The sequence below is a fragment of the Phaethon aethereus genome, assembly GCF_964289735.1.
Source record: "Phaethon aethereus genome assembly, chromosome: 4".
Classification (NCBI taxonomy): domain Eukaryota; kingdom Metazoa; phylum Chordata; class Aves; order Phaethontiformes; family Phaethontidae; genus Phaethon; species Phaethon aethereus.
The window spans coordinates 60,036,483-60,054,820 of record NC_138578.1 but is presented as its reverse complement, the minus strand read 5'-3'; the positions used below and the strand labels follow the sequence as shown (position 1 = coordinate 60,054,820).

The following is an 18,338-nucleotide window of genomic DNA, read 5'->3' as shown; positions in this document are numbered from 1 at the left end:
TGGCACTGCAAGCTTTAAGCAACCTCCCATTTCTTCAGAAAGTTCTATAAAATGTGCCACTTCCATTCAGCTGGGTATTTTTTTTACTTTTCAATTACTGCTTTTTTAATTCAGACACAGATCTGGGATTAAATCGAATTCTTCAGAATTAACTAGCAGGTATGGATTGATTTTAGAAAGTGTTTCTTTATGGTACTTTGTGCCTGCATTGTGATATCAGATGGAGAGAAAATGAATTAAGTTCTTAAATTAGTGCAGTGCATAAGTTGGAAGTCCTAAGCTTTTCTTCATATACAAAACAACAAAATCCAAATGAACACATATTCATTAACATAAAGGAGGAAGCAGTTCTGAAAAAAATGGGTAATTCATTTCCTGTGACACTTTCTTTGGGAATGTACAGTCCCCCTCTTACCTACTGCCTGAGCTCTATCAACACTTGATCCAATTAAGGGAGAGGGGAGTTCTTTGGTTTTCGGTTAGGTTGTTTTTTTGCTGTGTAAAATCAGTGCCTATTATGCGTGATCATTTAAAAACTCATAACCTTTACTGTAGGTGAATACAGACCATGCTATTTTCGATCTACAGAATAATTTATCAAGATTTACTTATGAGGGGAAAAGTACTATTTCTCGGGGAAAAATGCTTGCCATACAAATTTTTTGCAGAAATCATACTGGTGGCCTCTGGAATCTACATGGGGAGATTGAAATGCAGTGTATTTATAAAATTGTGAACTGCTTCAACTCTGCATTGCATTATCAATACCAAAAACAAAATACATTCAGTGCATCATTGAAACCTTTACTTTTTGTTGGGTTATGTTTCCTACTAAATTCGTAAGAGGTGACAATACAGACAGGATAGTAGAGTGACAATAAAGATTATATTATCATCCCACAAATAGTACTGATCATGAGCAGTATTCAGCTGTTACAGATCTAGTCTCGACACTTTTAACAACTAGTAGAAAGATATAGGTACCTCCACTAATATCTGAGTCATCTTCTGGATGACTGTTTCTCCATTAACAGCAAGGAGACACTAGGCAGTTAGATTGATAATTTAGGACAGTGCCTGAGATCAGTTAAGGCCTTTAGGGTGTCATTAGTCTGTAGTTATTATTTGCAGAATAAGTTTACTGCCCTTTTATTGGGGTTCCCTAACTAATACTCCAGTACTAACCTGCTGTGATTACGCCTTAGTACGGATGAGAGAACTGGCAGCCTTTTCTGCACTTCTCTTCAAACACACCCTGCAAGTTATAACACGTGGGTGCTATCTTCCGTCTGTGTGGCACCACGCAGTCTCTGCCTGAACTGCTGTTCTTGCCTGCCTACATCCTGAAAAAATGTAAAATGAAAGGGAGAAATAGAAATTAAATGTTAGTTTGTTGCCTGTAATGATCTGCTCAATTAGATATGTTTGAGTTTGTACAAACCTAAGATTTTCTCCACCCATCATTCAAATCATCTGGCCTAAAGAATAGGAAAAACAATTTCTACCTACTCTGAACAGATGTTGTAATATACATTATCCCTCTCAAATTATTGACAGCTTGTTTTTAGCATTAATGAACTTTTTTAAAAAGACTCCAGTAGGATTTTAAATGGATATTAGCAATTTACAATATTTGGCATGTCCTTAAATAACCCTGAAATTGAAGACAAAATATTGTAATTTGAGGAGTGAAATGTTTTTTACATCTCTGGATCTTTTTGTTCCTACAGTACAATGCATACTTTAATCATTCCATGAAGTACACTGCTACTTGGTTCTCTTTGCTTAGTACAAATGGTTGATAATTAATTCTGAGCACATTCCAGCTCAGAGAAAATTGCAAATTATATTACTCCAGCTCTGCTGAATCTCCTCAACTCCCATTTCAGTTCTGATGTTACTTTAGGATTTACTCCTAATGTGAAAACTCAATATATACAGGTTCTGGAACACCTGAGTTAGTTACATTTTGCTTTTGCTCTCCTGGAAAAACTGCCACACATTTTAAGTGAGAGAGGCTGAAGTCAGTCAAATATGTCTAAATTAAAACAGCCAGTTTAGGGGGAATGCTAAGCACCTCTCTGGAAATTCAGCAGAAGTTATAAGTGCTTGGTACATTTCAGAATTTAATTTTCCTCAAGGAAGCAGCTCTATATATAGTTTTTAAGTGAATGAGGAAAAATAGCTGGAACCAGACATGGCACAACAGCCCACCTCTCCCAGTACAGTATATTCCAAGAAACAAATATCAAACTATGAATTTTCTTCTCACTCTGCCTCTGATTCAAAACCTGTCCAAATAAGAACTCCCTCTAACATAAATGGGTTTGGGGTCATACAGCATATCGGGAATGGCTCCACAAGTCTTGTTGGCATTAATCTGAAATAAAGTCTATGTCTGCAGATCCTAATGCTGTTTTAGAGGGACTTGGACAACAGGTTCTCTGAAAGTCAAAGTAGAGCTTTGTATATTTTTTGAAACCCTTCAAAATGGATAAAGTGATTAAAATTTAAAGACATAGTATGCAACTTTCCTCTCAGCAAGCCTTGGTCTTCTTTCACAGCCTCCAGACTAACAGGCAAAGGGTATATATCCCTTTCCACATTGTTTGTCTCTGAACAGCACAGAGTGGAATCAAGCATGGGGTGATATATGAATAAGCTATTGTAAGTAAGTGAGTTCCCTGATCTGCTTTAGGGCTGGGAATGTATTTTCCTGTGAATCATCTTTGATTCTCTAAATATAAAATCTAGGGTCTGAAAATGCTTACCCATTTTTTAAACATACCGCATTGAAAACAGCTACAAGACTCATCAGACAGCTTTTCCATGGAACATAGAAACTGCATGGATTTTGATGTCGTCTTAAAATAGCTTGCATTTTCAGCCTACAGAAGGCTGTACATATTTTCTGCTAAGTCACTGTACTTCTTTTTCTTGACATAAAAAGAATTTTTGGTGCTGCCTTCCAGAAAGGTTAAGCATTATATTTAATATAAATGACCATGTTAGTGAGAACAAGATTAGCATGAACTCATATTTCTATCATTCGATGTATAATGTGTAGAGAAAGAAATAGGCTGCATGAGACTTATGAGATGTATTTTCTCTTGACCCTCAAGAGCTTTACCAAACCATCTTATAATTGTAGTATTGTAATCAGCTAGATGTAATGATCTACAAATGAAACTGTAGAACAGAAAGCCAACATCAGCCATTCTGCAGGAGCGTGGGGAATCCTAAACCTTGCAATTCTACTTCTGGATAAAGAAAGCGCATACTTTACAGTATTTAGCAGGCAGTTGATAAGTTCAAAGAGAGCTCTTAATGCTATTGCTTGCACCTAGCATATATACCTTCCCTTTCCTCAAATACAGAGATTCACTTCAAGGATCCTTTGGTTCTCCAATATCAGACGCAGAAACAAACAATCCAGCTAGCAGTAGCTAGGTCTTTCTTTTTTTTTTTTAAGATAATCAGAGTGTATAATTTCACAGGATACTTTTTTCTTCAGTGAAAGATACTAATTTACAAAAGTAAAATAAGAGACAGCATGAGTGTTCTTCATAGTAACAGAGGTGTGCATGCATAAGGCGTTGCCTCTTTTAAAATATTTGCTTTCAGTGCAAGGTGCTTTTTTTTGTTACTGTTCTGTTAACATGCAATGTAGCAACTAATTATCATATGCTTCTTTTTTTCATAACTGGAAAACCTCACACAGTAACTTTTTATTCCATTCCACCTCAAAAAAATGAAGCAGAGAATACTTGCTGAGAATGCTATGAAGACTGCAATTATTAGTAGTAAACTGCATGTTCTTTTCTTGTTAACTGCTTTGCATAGCATAGAAATTACTGTAATGCTTAATACTGTTTAAAAAGAATTTAGAATAGTAGTGCTACTCATGGCTGGAAAAACAGCGCATTGCCTTGGCCACGTATTTTTTACAGATAGTATACTCCTCCCCTCAGTCATGCCATTGCATGGCACGGGCAAGATAGAGGTTTTTTTGAGACAAGTGTCATGATCTGATATTCTTTGCTATATTTCATTCATTTCCCATGGAGATTTGCTACAGTATTTTTAAACATTTGGCTAATGACTTGACCTATTACCTGCAGGCAGTATTTAGTATTTAGTGCTTGTGCACTTACCATTAATTTTAGGTCTGATGATTGCCTTTTAGTTAAAAATTAGTGTTAGAAAAGACATGAAGATATCCCAACAGAAAGCTACTATAGGTTTTATTTTAACCTATTCCATTCTTGAAGAAGTATGAGCTAAGATATATGCTAAGAGAATTTATAAAGGTGATTTTTTTCATCTATATTATAAATGGAAAACTAATACTGGGTAGTACTGAAGAACAATAGTTTTTGAAATATGGCAGTTCTGAAGGTGGCTTTAGGAAAGGATGGATTTATATTTAATATAAATTAAATCATTAGGGTTAGCATTATAATTGTAATATTTCATGATGTGAATTAACTGTAAAGATTGTTGACACTCTGAATACTTTAAGTAATACTATTCTTCCTAAACCACAATCTTTGTCATGTAAGGGGTGTGGTTTATGAAGCCAAGGAGAGCTTTAATCTCTACTATCACAGTGCTTGCTTTAGTCTTTTTTTCTTCAGTTCAGCTTTTTTGAAGATCCCTTCCACACTTTTCTTTCTCTCCTTAACTGTTATTACAGTTTAGATTATTAGTTCCTTTCACAGGAACTAGTTCTTTTCATTCTGCAACTATGCTACTGTCTTTCTAGCCTCCTACAAATTTATAATAATTTAATAAACCAAAAAAAATGGTTTTTTTCCCCTCCAAGCATGTGAAAAATAGGTAACACATGCAAATAATTTAAGAACATGCAGAAGGGACTGATACTTCCACATCACTCTTAAGTTTACTGGGCCATCATGCTGCTAGCATTGTTGGGGAAGGAATATTACACTCTTTCTATATGTGTGTCTTAATTATCTAATAATTTCTTTTCATCTTTGACGGACTAGATTGATAAAGTATCCAACTGTTCAGAGAGTACTAGCCACCAACTGTACCAAATTGGAAGCCCTGAAACCTATGCCAGCTGGCTTCAAGAAAAGAATGCTTTGTTACAATTGGCACATAAGGATACAGAAATCAAATAAAAGTCATCAAAATCCAGGAACTAGTCAAAATAAATAATATAGGGCATTCCACATGTACTTGCAAAGCAGATTTTGTTACATTGTGCTACTTGTTTTGCATACTGTGATAAACACTGCATTCTAGGTGCTGTAGAGAGGTGGCATTATAATCTGCTAGAGCTAATGTCCCTTATACTAAAAATTTTCCTTTGGGCCTTCCCTTATTTTATAACCCTGCAAAATATGTTTATTAATGGTGCTTTAGGTGCTTCACTACACACTACACAGTCATGGCTTATATCAGGCTCCTGGGGATTGTATTGTTCTATGCAAGTTGTGAAATCATTTCCTTGACATTTAATTACAAAATTAGGGTTTCATTTGTAGATTCAATGAATACCAATCTGTTTTGCTCTAATAAGAAGGGGAAAAAAAGCTACAGAAGGAAATTTGCAGTGAAATCTCATATGATGTTACAACTAGCTTCAGTTTTCCTAAAGTCGGGAGGGGTGTTAAAATCTCTGTTATACCATCAGTGATTTCTGCCTCTGATAATGCTCGTTAATTAACACTTTCTAATACCTTCATAGTGGCTATATATGTTACTGAGAAATACAGCATAATTATGCTACAGAAAAGCATAAATATATAGGTCTATTTCCAATAAAGAGTATGTGTATGTGCTTACAGTAGGATTTGGATAGGATTTGCAGTCCTGAAAACACCTCAGTTGCTGCGGTTTGTGGTGACTACAGACTAGATGCATCTCTGTTAATCCCTTAGGTGCCTAATTCATCTCTTCCTGCCATGCTCAACATTACCTTGATCTAAGGTCTTTGGCTCATCATTTATCACTTAAATACCATCCCAATTTGGGAATTTAGAAACTAAGCAGTCCTTTTGATAAACACTAGCAAGAGCATATTTTCCAGAACACAAAGATATGGCCCCTTCTTTTTAGAGGGTGCATGGCTGCAGCATGAGGCAGCATCCTTTCTTACATATGGAGTATACCAAAGAGGACAGTAAGGATGCAGGACAGTCCTAGTTTTTAACTCCTGGGATTGGTGCCCAGAAGCCAGTGCCCTGTCCTCCCAGCTGACTACACTGATAGGCTCAGAGTATCTTTTTCCTTTCTGACATCGTGATGCCTGTATCCCTGGATGCTCAGTAAGGCACATTAAACAGGAACAGTAGGAGAAGCTTTTCTCCATTAGCCAGACTTCGCCTGTGAGATGCAAAACTGGATTTCAAACCCTTTCACTGTTCTGCCCTGCTTGGGTGAGTGTTGTGATTATTTTACAAAGCAGGAGAGGTTACACCATCATGCCCTCTTCTAAAAGACAACATTGATCTCCTTGCTGTTTCCAGGAAGGCTATGTTTCCCAGTCCCTGCAGAAAGCATAGTAGTGATTTCCACAGACGTTATTGACTTCAGTCTGGACTGGGTGCTAAAGTTTTTTATTAAGTCTAGCCCTTGTAGTTTGTTTTTCTACCCAGCTCCACTGTTATAAAGTGTTACAGGACCTGTCAGAGAGTTGACAGAAATCTGGACTGCAGTAGGAGTTACCTGCAAGGTCCTGAGCTTTATGTGAGAGGAAAAATGTACATGCCTGTCAGGAAATCTCCCACCTAATTTCAAAAAAAGAGCAAAGTGAGAATGATGCATTTGTTTGGAGGAGAATCTGAGTGAGTGAGCAGCTCAAATCTATAGCCAAAGGTAGGCAAAATCTTCTCCAGTCCTTCCTCTACCCTACCTTTATTCACAGACCTCCCTCCTAATTTTATTCTTTTTGACTGATTTTCTCACCTACACCCATGCTCAGGGATAGCAAAGACCCAGCAATGATAAATGATGAAGGAAAAGGCAACAAAATGAACTAAAGTGGTGCTTCATGATCATGTACCAGACAGGAGAAAGAGTGTGGACGAAGATGACCACTGATACTTTCAGAGCCAGGAGGAAGGAGAGTTCTGATGAAGCAAAGTATATCAGGGAAGTAGGTCATGAATTTCTTCTGAGGAAGCAGATTCACTCTGCACAATGGACTGTTAGCTCCTACCTACTATGCCCTGAGAAATTACTCATCATTGTTTCGTATCTCACTACCACTAGGGAAAAGCTTTGAGATTTAAAAATATTGCTCTGGGGGTAAAGTTCAGAGTTGAGGGAATTGGTTCATTTATAGCTGGATTCAGCTGCTCTCTTTAATTTTCTGAAAGACAGGCTAAGCATCAAGTAACTCCACCATCATTTTCGTCTTACACTTGATGTCAGGAGCATTACTCACAGCAAAAGACTTCAGCACTTACACTTCATCCGTCCAGTCCCAATTCCAGTCAGTTTTTTTGAAAGGTAGTTCAACAGCCCTCTTTTGTTTTTCATGGAACTGAAACCAATACCCATCTCAAGTTGCTGAAATACTTATAGCCCCCCGCAGTGTACTTCTGCAGTGCCTCCAGAGGAAAAAGTAAGAGAGAAATTAGGGCATGGCTCTGTGAAACAACACACAGCAATATTTCTTAAGTCTAGGAACATAAATGCATATCCAGGCAGGTGGGGGAAAAAAATATTATTTTTCATCACAGAAATGTCCTTATTATGCCTTCAGTTTTCTGTTCACTTCAGTAATTTCAGTTAAAATTATATTTCTTATTTTATGTTTTGTGCAGTCAGCTGAAGTTCTAAAACTAAATCTATTTACCTGTAAGCTTCAACCAAAGGGTTGAGGTATGGACACTCTTATTATCAGAGAATCATAGAATCTTTGGGTTGGAAGGGACCTTTAAGGGTCATCTAGTCCAACCCCCCTGCAATGAGCAGGGACATCTTCAACTAGATCAGGTTGCTCAGAGCCCAGTCCGACCTGACCTGGAATGTTGCCAGGGATGGGGCATCCACCACCTCTCTGGGCAACATGTGCCAGTGTTTCACCACCCTCATTGTGAAAAATTTCCTCCTTATATCTAGTGGAAATCTACCCTCTTTTAGTTTAAAACCATTACCCCTTGTCCTGTCGCTACAGGCCCTGCTAAAAAGTCTGTCCCCATCTTTCTTACAAGCCCCCTTTAAGTACTGGAAGCGTGCAGTAAGGTCTCCCTGGAGCCTCCTCATCTCCAGGCTGAACAACCCCAACTCTCTCAGCCTATCCTCACAGGAGAGGTGTTCCATGCCTCTGATCATTTTTGTGGCCTCCTCTGGACCCGCTCCAACAGGTCCATGTCTTTCCGGTGCTGAGGGCTCCAGAGCTGGACGCAGGTGGGACCAGAGCAGAGTAGAGGGGCAGAATCACCTCCCTCGACCTGCTGGCCACACTTCTTATGATGCTGCGCAGGATACAGTTGGCCTTCTGGGCTGCGAGCGCACATTGCCAGCTCATGCCCAGCTTTCCATCCAGCAGTGCCCCAAGTCCTTCTCAGCAGGGCTGCTCTCAATCCCTTCATCCCCCAGCGTGTATGGATTCTGGGGCTTTCTTCAACCCAGGTGCAGGACCCTGCACTTGGCCTTGTTGAACCTCATGAGGTTTACATGGGCCCCTAGGTATGGAGAAAAATCAAATGAAAATGTTTGATACTGCTTAATGGTATCATTTTTCCCTTACAAACTAAACAGGACAAACAATGTAAAGCAACAGTCCCATCCCTGCTGATACATAAATACACAAGAGTCATTACATATCAACACTCAAAATAGAAATCCTTATTTTGCAAGCTATCATTAGCCTCATTTTATAGATAGGCAATTTGCAGCAGTGACAAAAGCATCAGAATGTTACCAGTTTCCACACTGAGATGAAGCAGAAGTGGAAAGAATATTGAAGAGATCTGCAGGAGCTCTGATGTTCTGTCTGCTAAGTTGCACTGCCTTACAACTGCTGGCAGTAGAAGAAAAATGTTTTTCTGAAGTCACTTTGACCTGTACATCCTAGAAATCACAGATTACAACTTGTTTGGGCTTTTTTTCATATTTTTATTTCTAATGGAAGTATTTTTGGGAGACTTAATTTCAGTGCAACATAACTTTTGTCCTTTGATCACTACAACGAATAGGCAAGAAAAGCAGTCAAATGTATTTAATTGAAGAATATTCCCTCTCTGCACGTATCAGGAGGTCCTCATTCCGTTACACATTGCAGCTAGAAGGAAAAAAAAAAAAAGGAGTATAGGCAGCTATTTTCAGGACATCTCTTGGGCACCAGCTACTCTGGAACTCCAGCTTCATAAAGCTTGGTTTAGATTTAAGTGCGTTATTCCAGCTTTCTCCATCTTGGTTTTAGTTGCTCACTTCAGTTCAGTTCAGTTTAATGACTTGGAGTTTGCCTTAACAAGCAGTTAACATATATACTCCATTGAGATTTTCAATTAATTCATGTATTTGTTTTTCTTCTACGGAAATCATTAGTGCATTGAAAATCAATTTAAGTAAATATACTTTTCTGGTTTCAGGTCAGGTGATTCGCTGTTGTTTAGCCATTAGCATTTTTGCCTTGAGTTTGAGAAGAATTGGTTATTGTTTCCTTAAGGAATTAAAAAAAGAATATATAGGATATCCTTTTCTGTTTGTTTCTGGTAGTAAATTCTCATTTTCAATTCAAATCATATTTATTTTTCAGAAATAAGATTCCAGGTATTCCTGTTATTTTGTTGGGGGTTTTTTCCCCGAAATCTCTCTGGCTGCACCTGAATATCTTATATTGCATAAGTAATTTCTGTAGGATACTGTTGCAATAGAGTTACAGTATACTGGCAACAAACCAAAAAGACCTATAGTTGCACTAAATTTCTTTGAATGGGATGTTAAACAAAAGGCCCTTAAAAACTGGTATCCTGAACATTTGTTCCAGATCTTCAAGACATGATTTACCTGTATGTTAAGCCCGCATTTTTGCAGACTAGGAGGGCAAATACATCCATATGTTACAAATTCTGTGTGCCTTCCCTGACTTGAATGTGCCACCTAGGCAGGTTTGCACATGCAAATGCACTGTGTTACCACCTCCAAATTCAATATGAAAGACGGGACACAGAATGTAGCCCGTATACATACAAAAAGCAAGATTTGAAAATAATGGAGCATTTCTTGTAGCTATGCTGAAGTGATTCTGCCTTTAATTCATACATACATATATATCAATTGAAAGAAATTGGTGGGTATTAGCATCGGATTATAATAAGTATGCTTTTTAGGCAAAATATTTAGAAGAAGTTTGAGGTCTTTTAAAACTGGTGTTAAATGGAAATGTTAGTCTTTTACTTGTATTTTTTCTTTATGTGTCTTTTTTGTCTATAGCAGTCTGATTACTACTGAGTAACATAGTTTTTACCAGCTAATTGATATATTAACATCACGGTAAGCCATAGTGCAAAAAACACATTTCTCTGAGCAAAATGGCTATTTGACTGAATTGTATGGTTCTGAAGAGGAAAAAAGTTTTTATTTCATAAGAAAGATTTAACTACAAGAGGAAGGAAGCCTAGAAGCTCAGGCTGAAGAAGCAGGGAGTTAGATCTCTAACCCCAGGATTCACAGAAGGCAGCAAAGAACAAGTGACCACAGGAGAGGCAGGGATCCAGAGGACTGACTTCATAGCCCTTGGTTAGGGCAGTCATGCAGACTGTGGAAAGATAAGGTTCATGTTCCTGCTACGGTTAATATTCAGTTACTTATACAAAGCTATGTGATTTCATATACAGAGAGGAAGCTGTGCTAGCAGGAGCTTTGACAAGCTACTGGTACCCAATCATTGATGCCCAGAAGCCTGATGAATAGGGTATATACCTAGTGATCATAGACTTGTCCTTCTTCCAGTTCAGAAGAGATTTTGCAACAGGCCTCTTGCTCCACGGGCAAGCTCCCTCATTACCTGCCTTGCTTTAGATTATGAGCCATGAGCCTGCTCTTCACGGCCTTCTGGTGAGGCGTGGCATGAGTTTCTACCAGACTGCAATCCACAGTTGGGGATAATACCCACATCCTTGGGGATGATAGAATGACACCTCCGGGACATCAGTGGGAGCAGCATTTCCCAACCCTTGACAACAGATGAACAACATAACATCCCAAGGCATTTTAAGAGCACTTAAGTCCCTATAAGTCAAGCAGCTGCTGAAGAACCACTTGGTGCATCTCAGTGGCACCTGAATGCTGATGTTGGGTGCCTGCAGGCAATTTTCAGCTGGGAGCATGAAGCATTCACTGCACCTTCAGTAATGTGAAACACTCTCTCCTAATAGAGCTGTTCTACTTTGAATAAATTACCCCAGTTTAAGCTTACATTAATTTAGCAGGCTGAAATGTGAGTCACTCGGGAACTAATTCATGAGTGGGCAAGGCTTTCCTCCTTTAGTAGTGAGCTGTCCAGCAAGGACAGGCCTGAGAATTAGGAGCAACAACCTCCACTACCCAGTCATAGCTAACCACTGCATACCTGCCATAGCTCTGATGCCCTGCCCAGACTTAAATCCCTGCACCTACTTCCTGTGTCGAATGGGGACAATAATACTTCTTAACCTCTCAGGGATTTTGCAAAACAAATTGTTTAAGAGGTGATTAGCTCTGGAGACACAGAGATATCTTATGTTAAAAAATGAATTGTGGTTAGATATAATCTTCAAAGATGATTTCTTGAATGCTTATTCTTCCAAAAGTTGGCAATCCGGGACTGAAGCTTTCTGTGTTGGCAAAGCAGAAGAAAAATTGTTGCTCTTAAGTTGACAAGTATCTGAAAGCACTTCACAAAACTTTACAAATCTGACTTTTCAAATTATTTGGTTTGCAGAAGTTAACATACAATTTAGAAAAAAAAAAAACATTAATGAAAGCAATCAGTAATGAATATAACTTGTTGTTATTTGACAGCTTGTTTTTATTAAAATTACCACTAACTATCTATCTCAGTTGGAATTAAATATACCTAAAATTTCAGCTTGTTCTGTATTAATATATGGTATGGTATTAGGGTTCATGAACATTTTAGTGATGATGTCTAAACTAATAACATGAGATCCACTGTGAACACATCATACCAAATCAAATCTGGTTAGTTTCCTCCTTTTGGTCATTATTGTGACTGTGCCTATAATTTTATTATCTTTCCACACCAAAAAGAAAATCAGATGGAAAAATATTTCCCATCTGGATCTAAAGAGTAATTTTTTAATAGTAACTTCAGCCTCAGGCTCAACAAAGCTAACAAGACTACTGCTGAATTTGCTCTGTGCTAATTCTATAAATTTTTGTTAGATACAAATGGTTGCTGAGGGTTTTATACACATTTGCCAGCCTGGTAGCTTTAAACAATTCAATCACCTTCAATCTAATGAATCTTTAATTTGTTGTTTTACTATTAAAGGAAAATGACTCATCAGGTGGGAGATTTTGACCCATGAGTCTCCATATAAAACTGTCTCTTGGTACTGAGCATAGTGTAAATATTACTGTTCCTTTTAAAAATAATTTCCTATAATAATCATCAAAATGCTGCAATGTTGTTATCACATATTGAAGTTTTAGGTTATTACTGTAGAGTACTGTGATATTGTTCATTAAGGTCTGAAACAACAGTATTCTTATTTGCATACAGTATGAAACAACATGAAGATTGTGAGATATTATATTTTCTTTCAATTATTTTGCTTCAGTTTTCTTCCTTTTTCTATGAAGAAATTTGCATTTACTTTAATGTCTAGGGAATATGGAGAGAGGGGCACATTTCCAGAGGCTGCTGCAAGCCTCTGGCATGGATGCAGTTCAGACACTGAAGCTCCTGGAGGAAAAGTGCTATTCAGAGCTTCTCATTTAGGCCTCTCAAGGTTTGAGTGGTTTTGTTGTACCCTGATAGATTACACTTAGGCAGACAGATATATATTTAACCATAGTGTCACCAAAAGAGTGGAAGGGAGGTGGCTATACCCCAATACCAGGTAGAAGGAGGTACTTCCAAGCCTCACCTCTGTGTCTAAGCATGGGAAGATGTAGTTTTTTGCCTGTGCATGCAAATGCACCTATCCTAAGGCTGGCATGTAGCCTTACAAACAAATAGTTTATTAGGGTTTCACCAAACACATATAGTCTGTTTATAGTCCTTAGTCTTTTTTTCACTAGTGACTACTGTTAATGGAAAACATGCCATGCATCAAGAGGAAGGTGTGTTTAGGTGAAGAACTGTTCCCCAGGAACCTGGTGTGTTCATGTGACGTAACCCAGCATTCGAGCATCAGTCTGTCAGTACAAAACAGGTGCACTTACTCAGCGTGCCTCTTACTTCCAGCATTGGGGTGTGGTATTGCAGTCCTTTAGAAAAACAGTGTCAATCACTTTTGTCCTCTCCAGAAAAATTAAAAGAAATTGTGTTTCAATACGTCAGTTAACTGGCCAGTGAAACTGGGCTATAGATTGAGGTTAGTCTGGAGTTATCAGAAAGCACAGGAATGACTCTGTGAAGAGTTTTCTACCACATAAAATTTTTTACCAGAATATTTTTCAAATGGCTACACGGACTCAGGTACTAATACCAGAACCTCATCTAACTTCTCTTAGAGCACTAAGAGGAACACAGCCACAGGGCAGTGTCTGGGATTGCCCTGCTCTAAATGATAGACCTGCTCAGCACAGTATTTACCATTTGCCAGTTCTATGTGTGTAATCAATTCCCTTTTTCATTCCAGTGCTGTTCTTTTTATTCCCTATCCTGCTCCTATTTCTAGTTCCCTTTGTTTACTTGTCAAATTCTACAAGTATTAGAACATCAAAGACACTTAACTTATTTAATTGCATTTCTAAATGCACATATTCACCAAGTAGGTGCCACAGGTGCCCTCAGAATCACTGTTCTTCTGCTCCTTAACTTTGCTTTAATTGCAGAAATGTCTAAGTTTGGGCTAAAACATGGAGTCTTTGCTCTCACCAGCCACATGAAGTGAGTTTCCCGAGTTAAACACAGCCATGTTTCAGAGATGTGCTCTGAGCCTGATATAAAGGACTACTACCACAATTCCTACCATACTTTTCTGGTGTGCAGTGGGCACAGTTACAGCCCTGTGCCCTGAGCAGTTCTCAGGGAAAAAAAATATGTGGCAGTGGAGTGCTGGCATGGCCTCTGCAGCTTCCTTTTTGCCATGTCCACTTTTTAAGTTCTAAAACTAAGCATCTTAGCACATTTAGATCCATACATGATGTTCAACTGATATGTTCCTTTCTTGGTACAGCTGTTAGCTTCAGGCTTTCCTGAACACTAGATGTCAGCGGTAAGCTAGACTCAGTTTCACCTTGCAGTGCAATGTATATTTGCTCAGACTTCTCTTTCCTCCACACGTCCTCATTCCTTTTCTTCCTAGCACTATGCATATGTCATCTTCTAAGATTAACCTTAAAACTTTTCCATAAACCACAACCAAACAAGAAGAGGAGAAATACCTCAAAGCAAAATGATACAAGGCTTATTTTGTTGTTTATTAAGCTTTATGGATGCTCACTGCCATCATCCCAAAAGGATGACACTCTTTTGTCTGTGTGATTACTCTTCTATGTATGTCTATTCTTCCCTCAACTAATGCTAGACTTCTAGCAAAATATTAGCAATGTCATCTAGAGCACCAAGGTACATCATGATAAATGTACGCCCTTTACTGTTTAACATTCAATTTTTAAAAATGTGAAGGCTTTCAAATAGTATTTGCATAGGCCTCCATTCTATTTAAAAGCTCATGATACAGTCATCCAGTGATTCTAGTATTCTGATCACGTCAAAGTTCCTTTTTATTGTGTTTTGCTCTAGTAGGCAGGAGGATGATCCCTAATACAGGATTGTTTACATAATGTCTGTTACCATGACAGATAAGATGATACAAGAAAAAAACACCCCTCTTTTCATTTTAAAGTACTGCCTTTTGTTATTTACCTATAGTACGGTGGAGAGAGAACAGCACAAACTGTACCAGAGAAGCAGAAAAGCACACAGAATAATTCCAAAACAAATTTAGTTGATTAAATGCAGTAGATTAAAACCAGACATTTTAATGTTGACATTTTAGTATTGTTAATGAAGAGCCCGGCTATTGATCTTTTCTTGGGCAACTGTCTATTGAATCCACTGGACTTAAATTCAGAAAAAGTGTAGTCTAATGAATTTCAAGTAATAATTGCTGTACAAAGTAATTGCAAAATTTACATAGCAAAGCTCCTCTGAGAGAAATTTATGAGATTTCTACATCAGTCTGAATGTGCAAAGGCTTGCAGTTCAGCCTGATATGAGTTGTTAGCTCATTATGAGTTATTATGAATAAAGAAGGAAAATAATACTATATTTTGTTTAACCTCTGCAGCTTCAGAATTCCAAAATCATGAATAGATCAGAAGAGTAATAACTTAGAAATTTTCCACAGTTATGTCATGTAGTGAAGCAACGTAGAGCTCCCTATGAGGGGAGCTACTAGTTAGAATGTTCACACAGAAAAAATAAGTTCATGTAATAAAAGTACTGGATCATTTAATTAAAATTATTATTATTTAATTCTAGTTACTGAACACGTTTGTTCCTTTCTTCAGACTCCCTGATGTGCACCCTGAATGAAGCTACTGTGGGATATGAATGGGCAGCCAGGCAAACCCGTCTTTCCCCCAGATGCCTCTCTATTGGAGCATCTTCTTGAAGGACTTGGGTGCTGGGACTTGTTAGAGACTGAAACCTGGACTATATGAACTATCACAATTCCTAGATTCCTACATTTCTCCTAAGCAGTGGACAGACATTGACTTGTTCTTGTCCACCAGCTCTTTGTTACTACTCCTGTGTTGGAGGATGCCAACCACTCACCATCAGAGCCAACACTATAGCTCATGAGCTCTTCCTAATCTGCTTCAGGCAAAATCACCCAGGTTAGTTTACACAATGAGAGCTGTGGTCTGAGCTAACCGAGGTGGTTTTGCCTGAAAGAGGCTAGGAAGTGTTCAAATGCACTGCTCTGACGTCTGTGCTCTGAGGCTACAGCATCTAGCATGATGAGTGGCTTGAGTATCTTCTGCCAACACAACTGGGTTCAGAAAAGGGGTCTGCAGCTTCATGCTTTTATAATCAGTGAAGCAGGCTTCATCATCATCAGTTACTGATTTTCAGGGTTTAGTTACAGCTGAAAAGTTTAAAACAGCTTCTCGTTATGATAAGTGCTTTAAAAATAATGAATATTAGATTTTTATTATTTACAAACAAGGTCATTTACATTTTTAGGGTAGTGCTGTATTTGCATTAGCATTACGTTACTAAGAGTTGTTTCTGATTCATATCAAGATGCTAATACTGTTGGTTCTTCTCCACATTAAGTACTCCTCATTAACTCAAAATCTTTATTGAATATATTTAAATGAGGAAATAAATTAAAAAATCATACTTTAAATGAAGTGAGGGTTCTCACTGACTTCTGTGGACCAAGATTTGAATGCAAAATTAAGCTGATGATAGCAAATTCGAAAAATTTCATCAGAAGAATGCAGCTACGTCCTGCAACTCTATCTTTTATAAAGTTTTTCCCAATCCTTTTTTTATACAATATTTGTGGACAGTAAATTATGGAAATAAATTCAAAAAAATATATTCACAGCATGTCAAGCAATATTTTAATCTTTAGTTTTGAAGGTGAAAAATCTCCTGTGCCACAGTTTAAGAAGTGACTTCCACAAACCTTTGCCTATATACTAAATATGTGCATTTAAGTATTAAAATTTCTATTTCTATTTGGTATTTGATCAAAAACATTCTCCCTTGCCCCACTGTTCATTCAATGGACAGCTACGAGGGCAATTGAACATTTTTGCATCAAAGGAATATTAGACCACAAAGCAGCTTGTGGTTCTGCAACACTGATCCTTGGTATTGCTGGTATAAGCCACATAATACCCATATGAGCTCTACATAACATCATGTGAGTTTTCATCAAACAGAACATAACATCTTCTGTTCCATTACTGTGGAAGCTAAGAATAAAGCCAAGAGGTAAAGAATCCAGAGATGCATCCTCATCCTGAGTCCAGAGAAAAGGATTTCTACATTCGCTTTTGCATGTGAGATTAATGCCAAACGGGGACTACTGGGAATCAATGATACATGAGTCAATACTGTGCTAAGAAAGTATGTTGGGTATCTTTTAATTTCTTCTTGTGAATGACTTTGTATCTTTATTACAAGTTAATATTAAGAAAGACAATGCATCTACTTGAAATTTTACCAAGTCATCATAGTAGAATGCAGCTCAGTACCGTACCTTCAACAGTAATTCATCTTACACTGCATCTGTTTCCCTTCCTAGTAATTCAAAGTCATTAAACTATTACCACACTGATTTTTATGACATTCAGATCCTGAGGAGGGTTTTTGCATGACTAAAAAGAAAAATTTAATCCCTACTTCCCTGCAAATACACAGGGCCTGTTGGGAGAGAAGTACGGGAATATCAGAATACCGGGGGAAGTCGAGTCAGCAGAATTTGAAATGATCCTGGATGCTGCTGTAGAGGCCAAGCTAGAGACAAGGATTTTAGAAGAGTGGTACTGCAGGGATGAGAATGCAGTGCCACCAGCGTATTACCTCAGACCAAAATCTGAAATGCTGAAGAACTACCAGAATACGGTAAGTCATAGTCACCTCCTTACAAAATTCTTGCTGCTATCTCTGAATTAGCTTCTATAGCCCTGTCCAGACCTGAGCAACTGGTGCTGTGATGCTCCTTTCCCACACACGGTGAAGGAAGCAGCTGCAAAACACCAAGGAACACGACGGATCATGACTCCTGCATTGATGCACTCTTTGATAACAGCTAGAGCAAGTGGACTGTAGTTATTCATGGCCTGTTGGGGCTAGTGAGACAGTTGTGCAGATTTCTCTTCCCTTCCTGATGCTGGAACAGGGAGAGCTCAGGCTCTTCTGCCCTGGTATTGTGCTTTTGCTAGATTTCAATGAACAGGATTTGCAGAGGAAATACCCATTTTCCCTTCTATCCCCATACAAGAAAGCTCTTTAACAGTCAAAACAAGTGCTTAGTGCTGTCCTGAGTCAGCTCTCATACATTTAACTTGTTAACTGTATTCTAACAGAAGATTTTTTTAAGACTATTAATTATAATTTTTAAAACAGGCATTTGTCTTTAATTGATAACAGTAAAAACTGTATATTACCCAGGGCTCAGTCCTACCCTCCTACACATCCTATACACCCAAGGACA

At 38.1% G+C, this 18,338-nt stretch overlaps 1 protein-coding gene across 1 annotated transcript in view; it reads left to right on the top strand.

Moving 5' to 3' along the window:
* Window positions 1-18,338, top strand: part of NWD2 (NACHT and WD repeat domain containing 2) — a gene marked incomplete at both ends in the record, with an annotated part of 58,179 nt that overhangs the window by 32,048 nt on the left and 7,793 nt on the right. Inside the window, one exon of the mRNA XM_081998969.1 lies at window positions 17,543-17,746. Coding sequence (XP_081855095.1) covers window positions 17,543-17,746 — 204 coding nt within the window. The remainder of the gene's footprint in view (window positions 1-17,542; window positions 17,747-18,338) is intronic.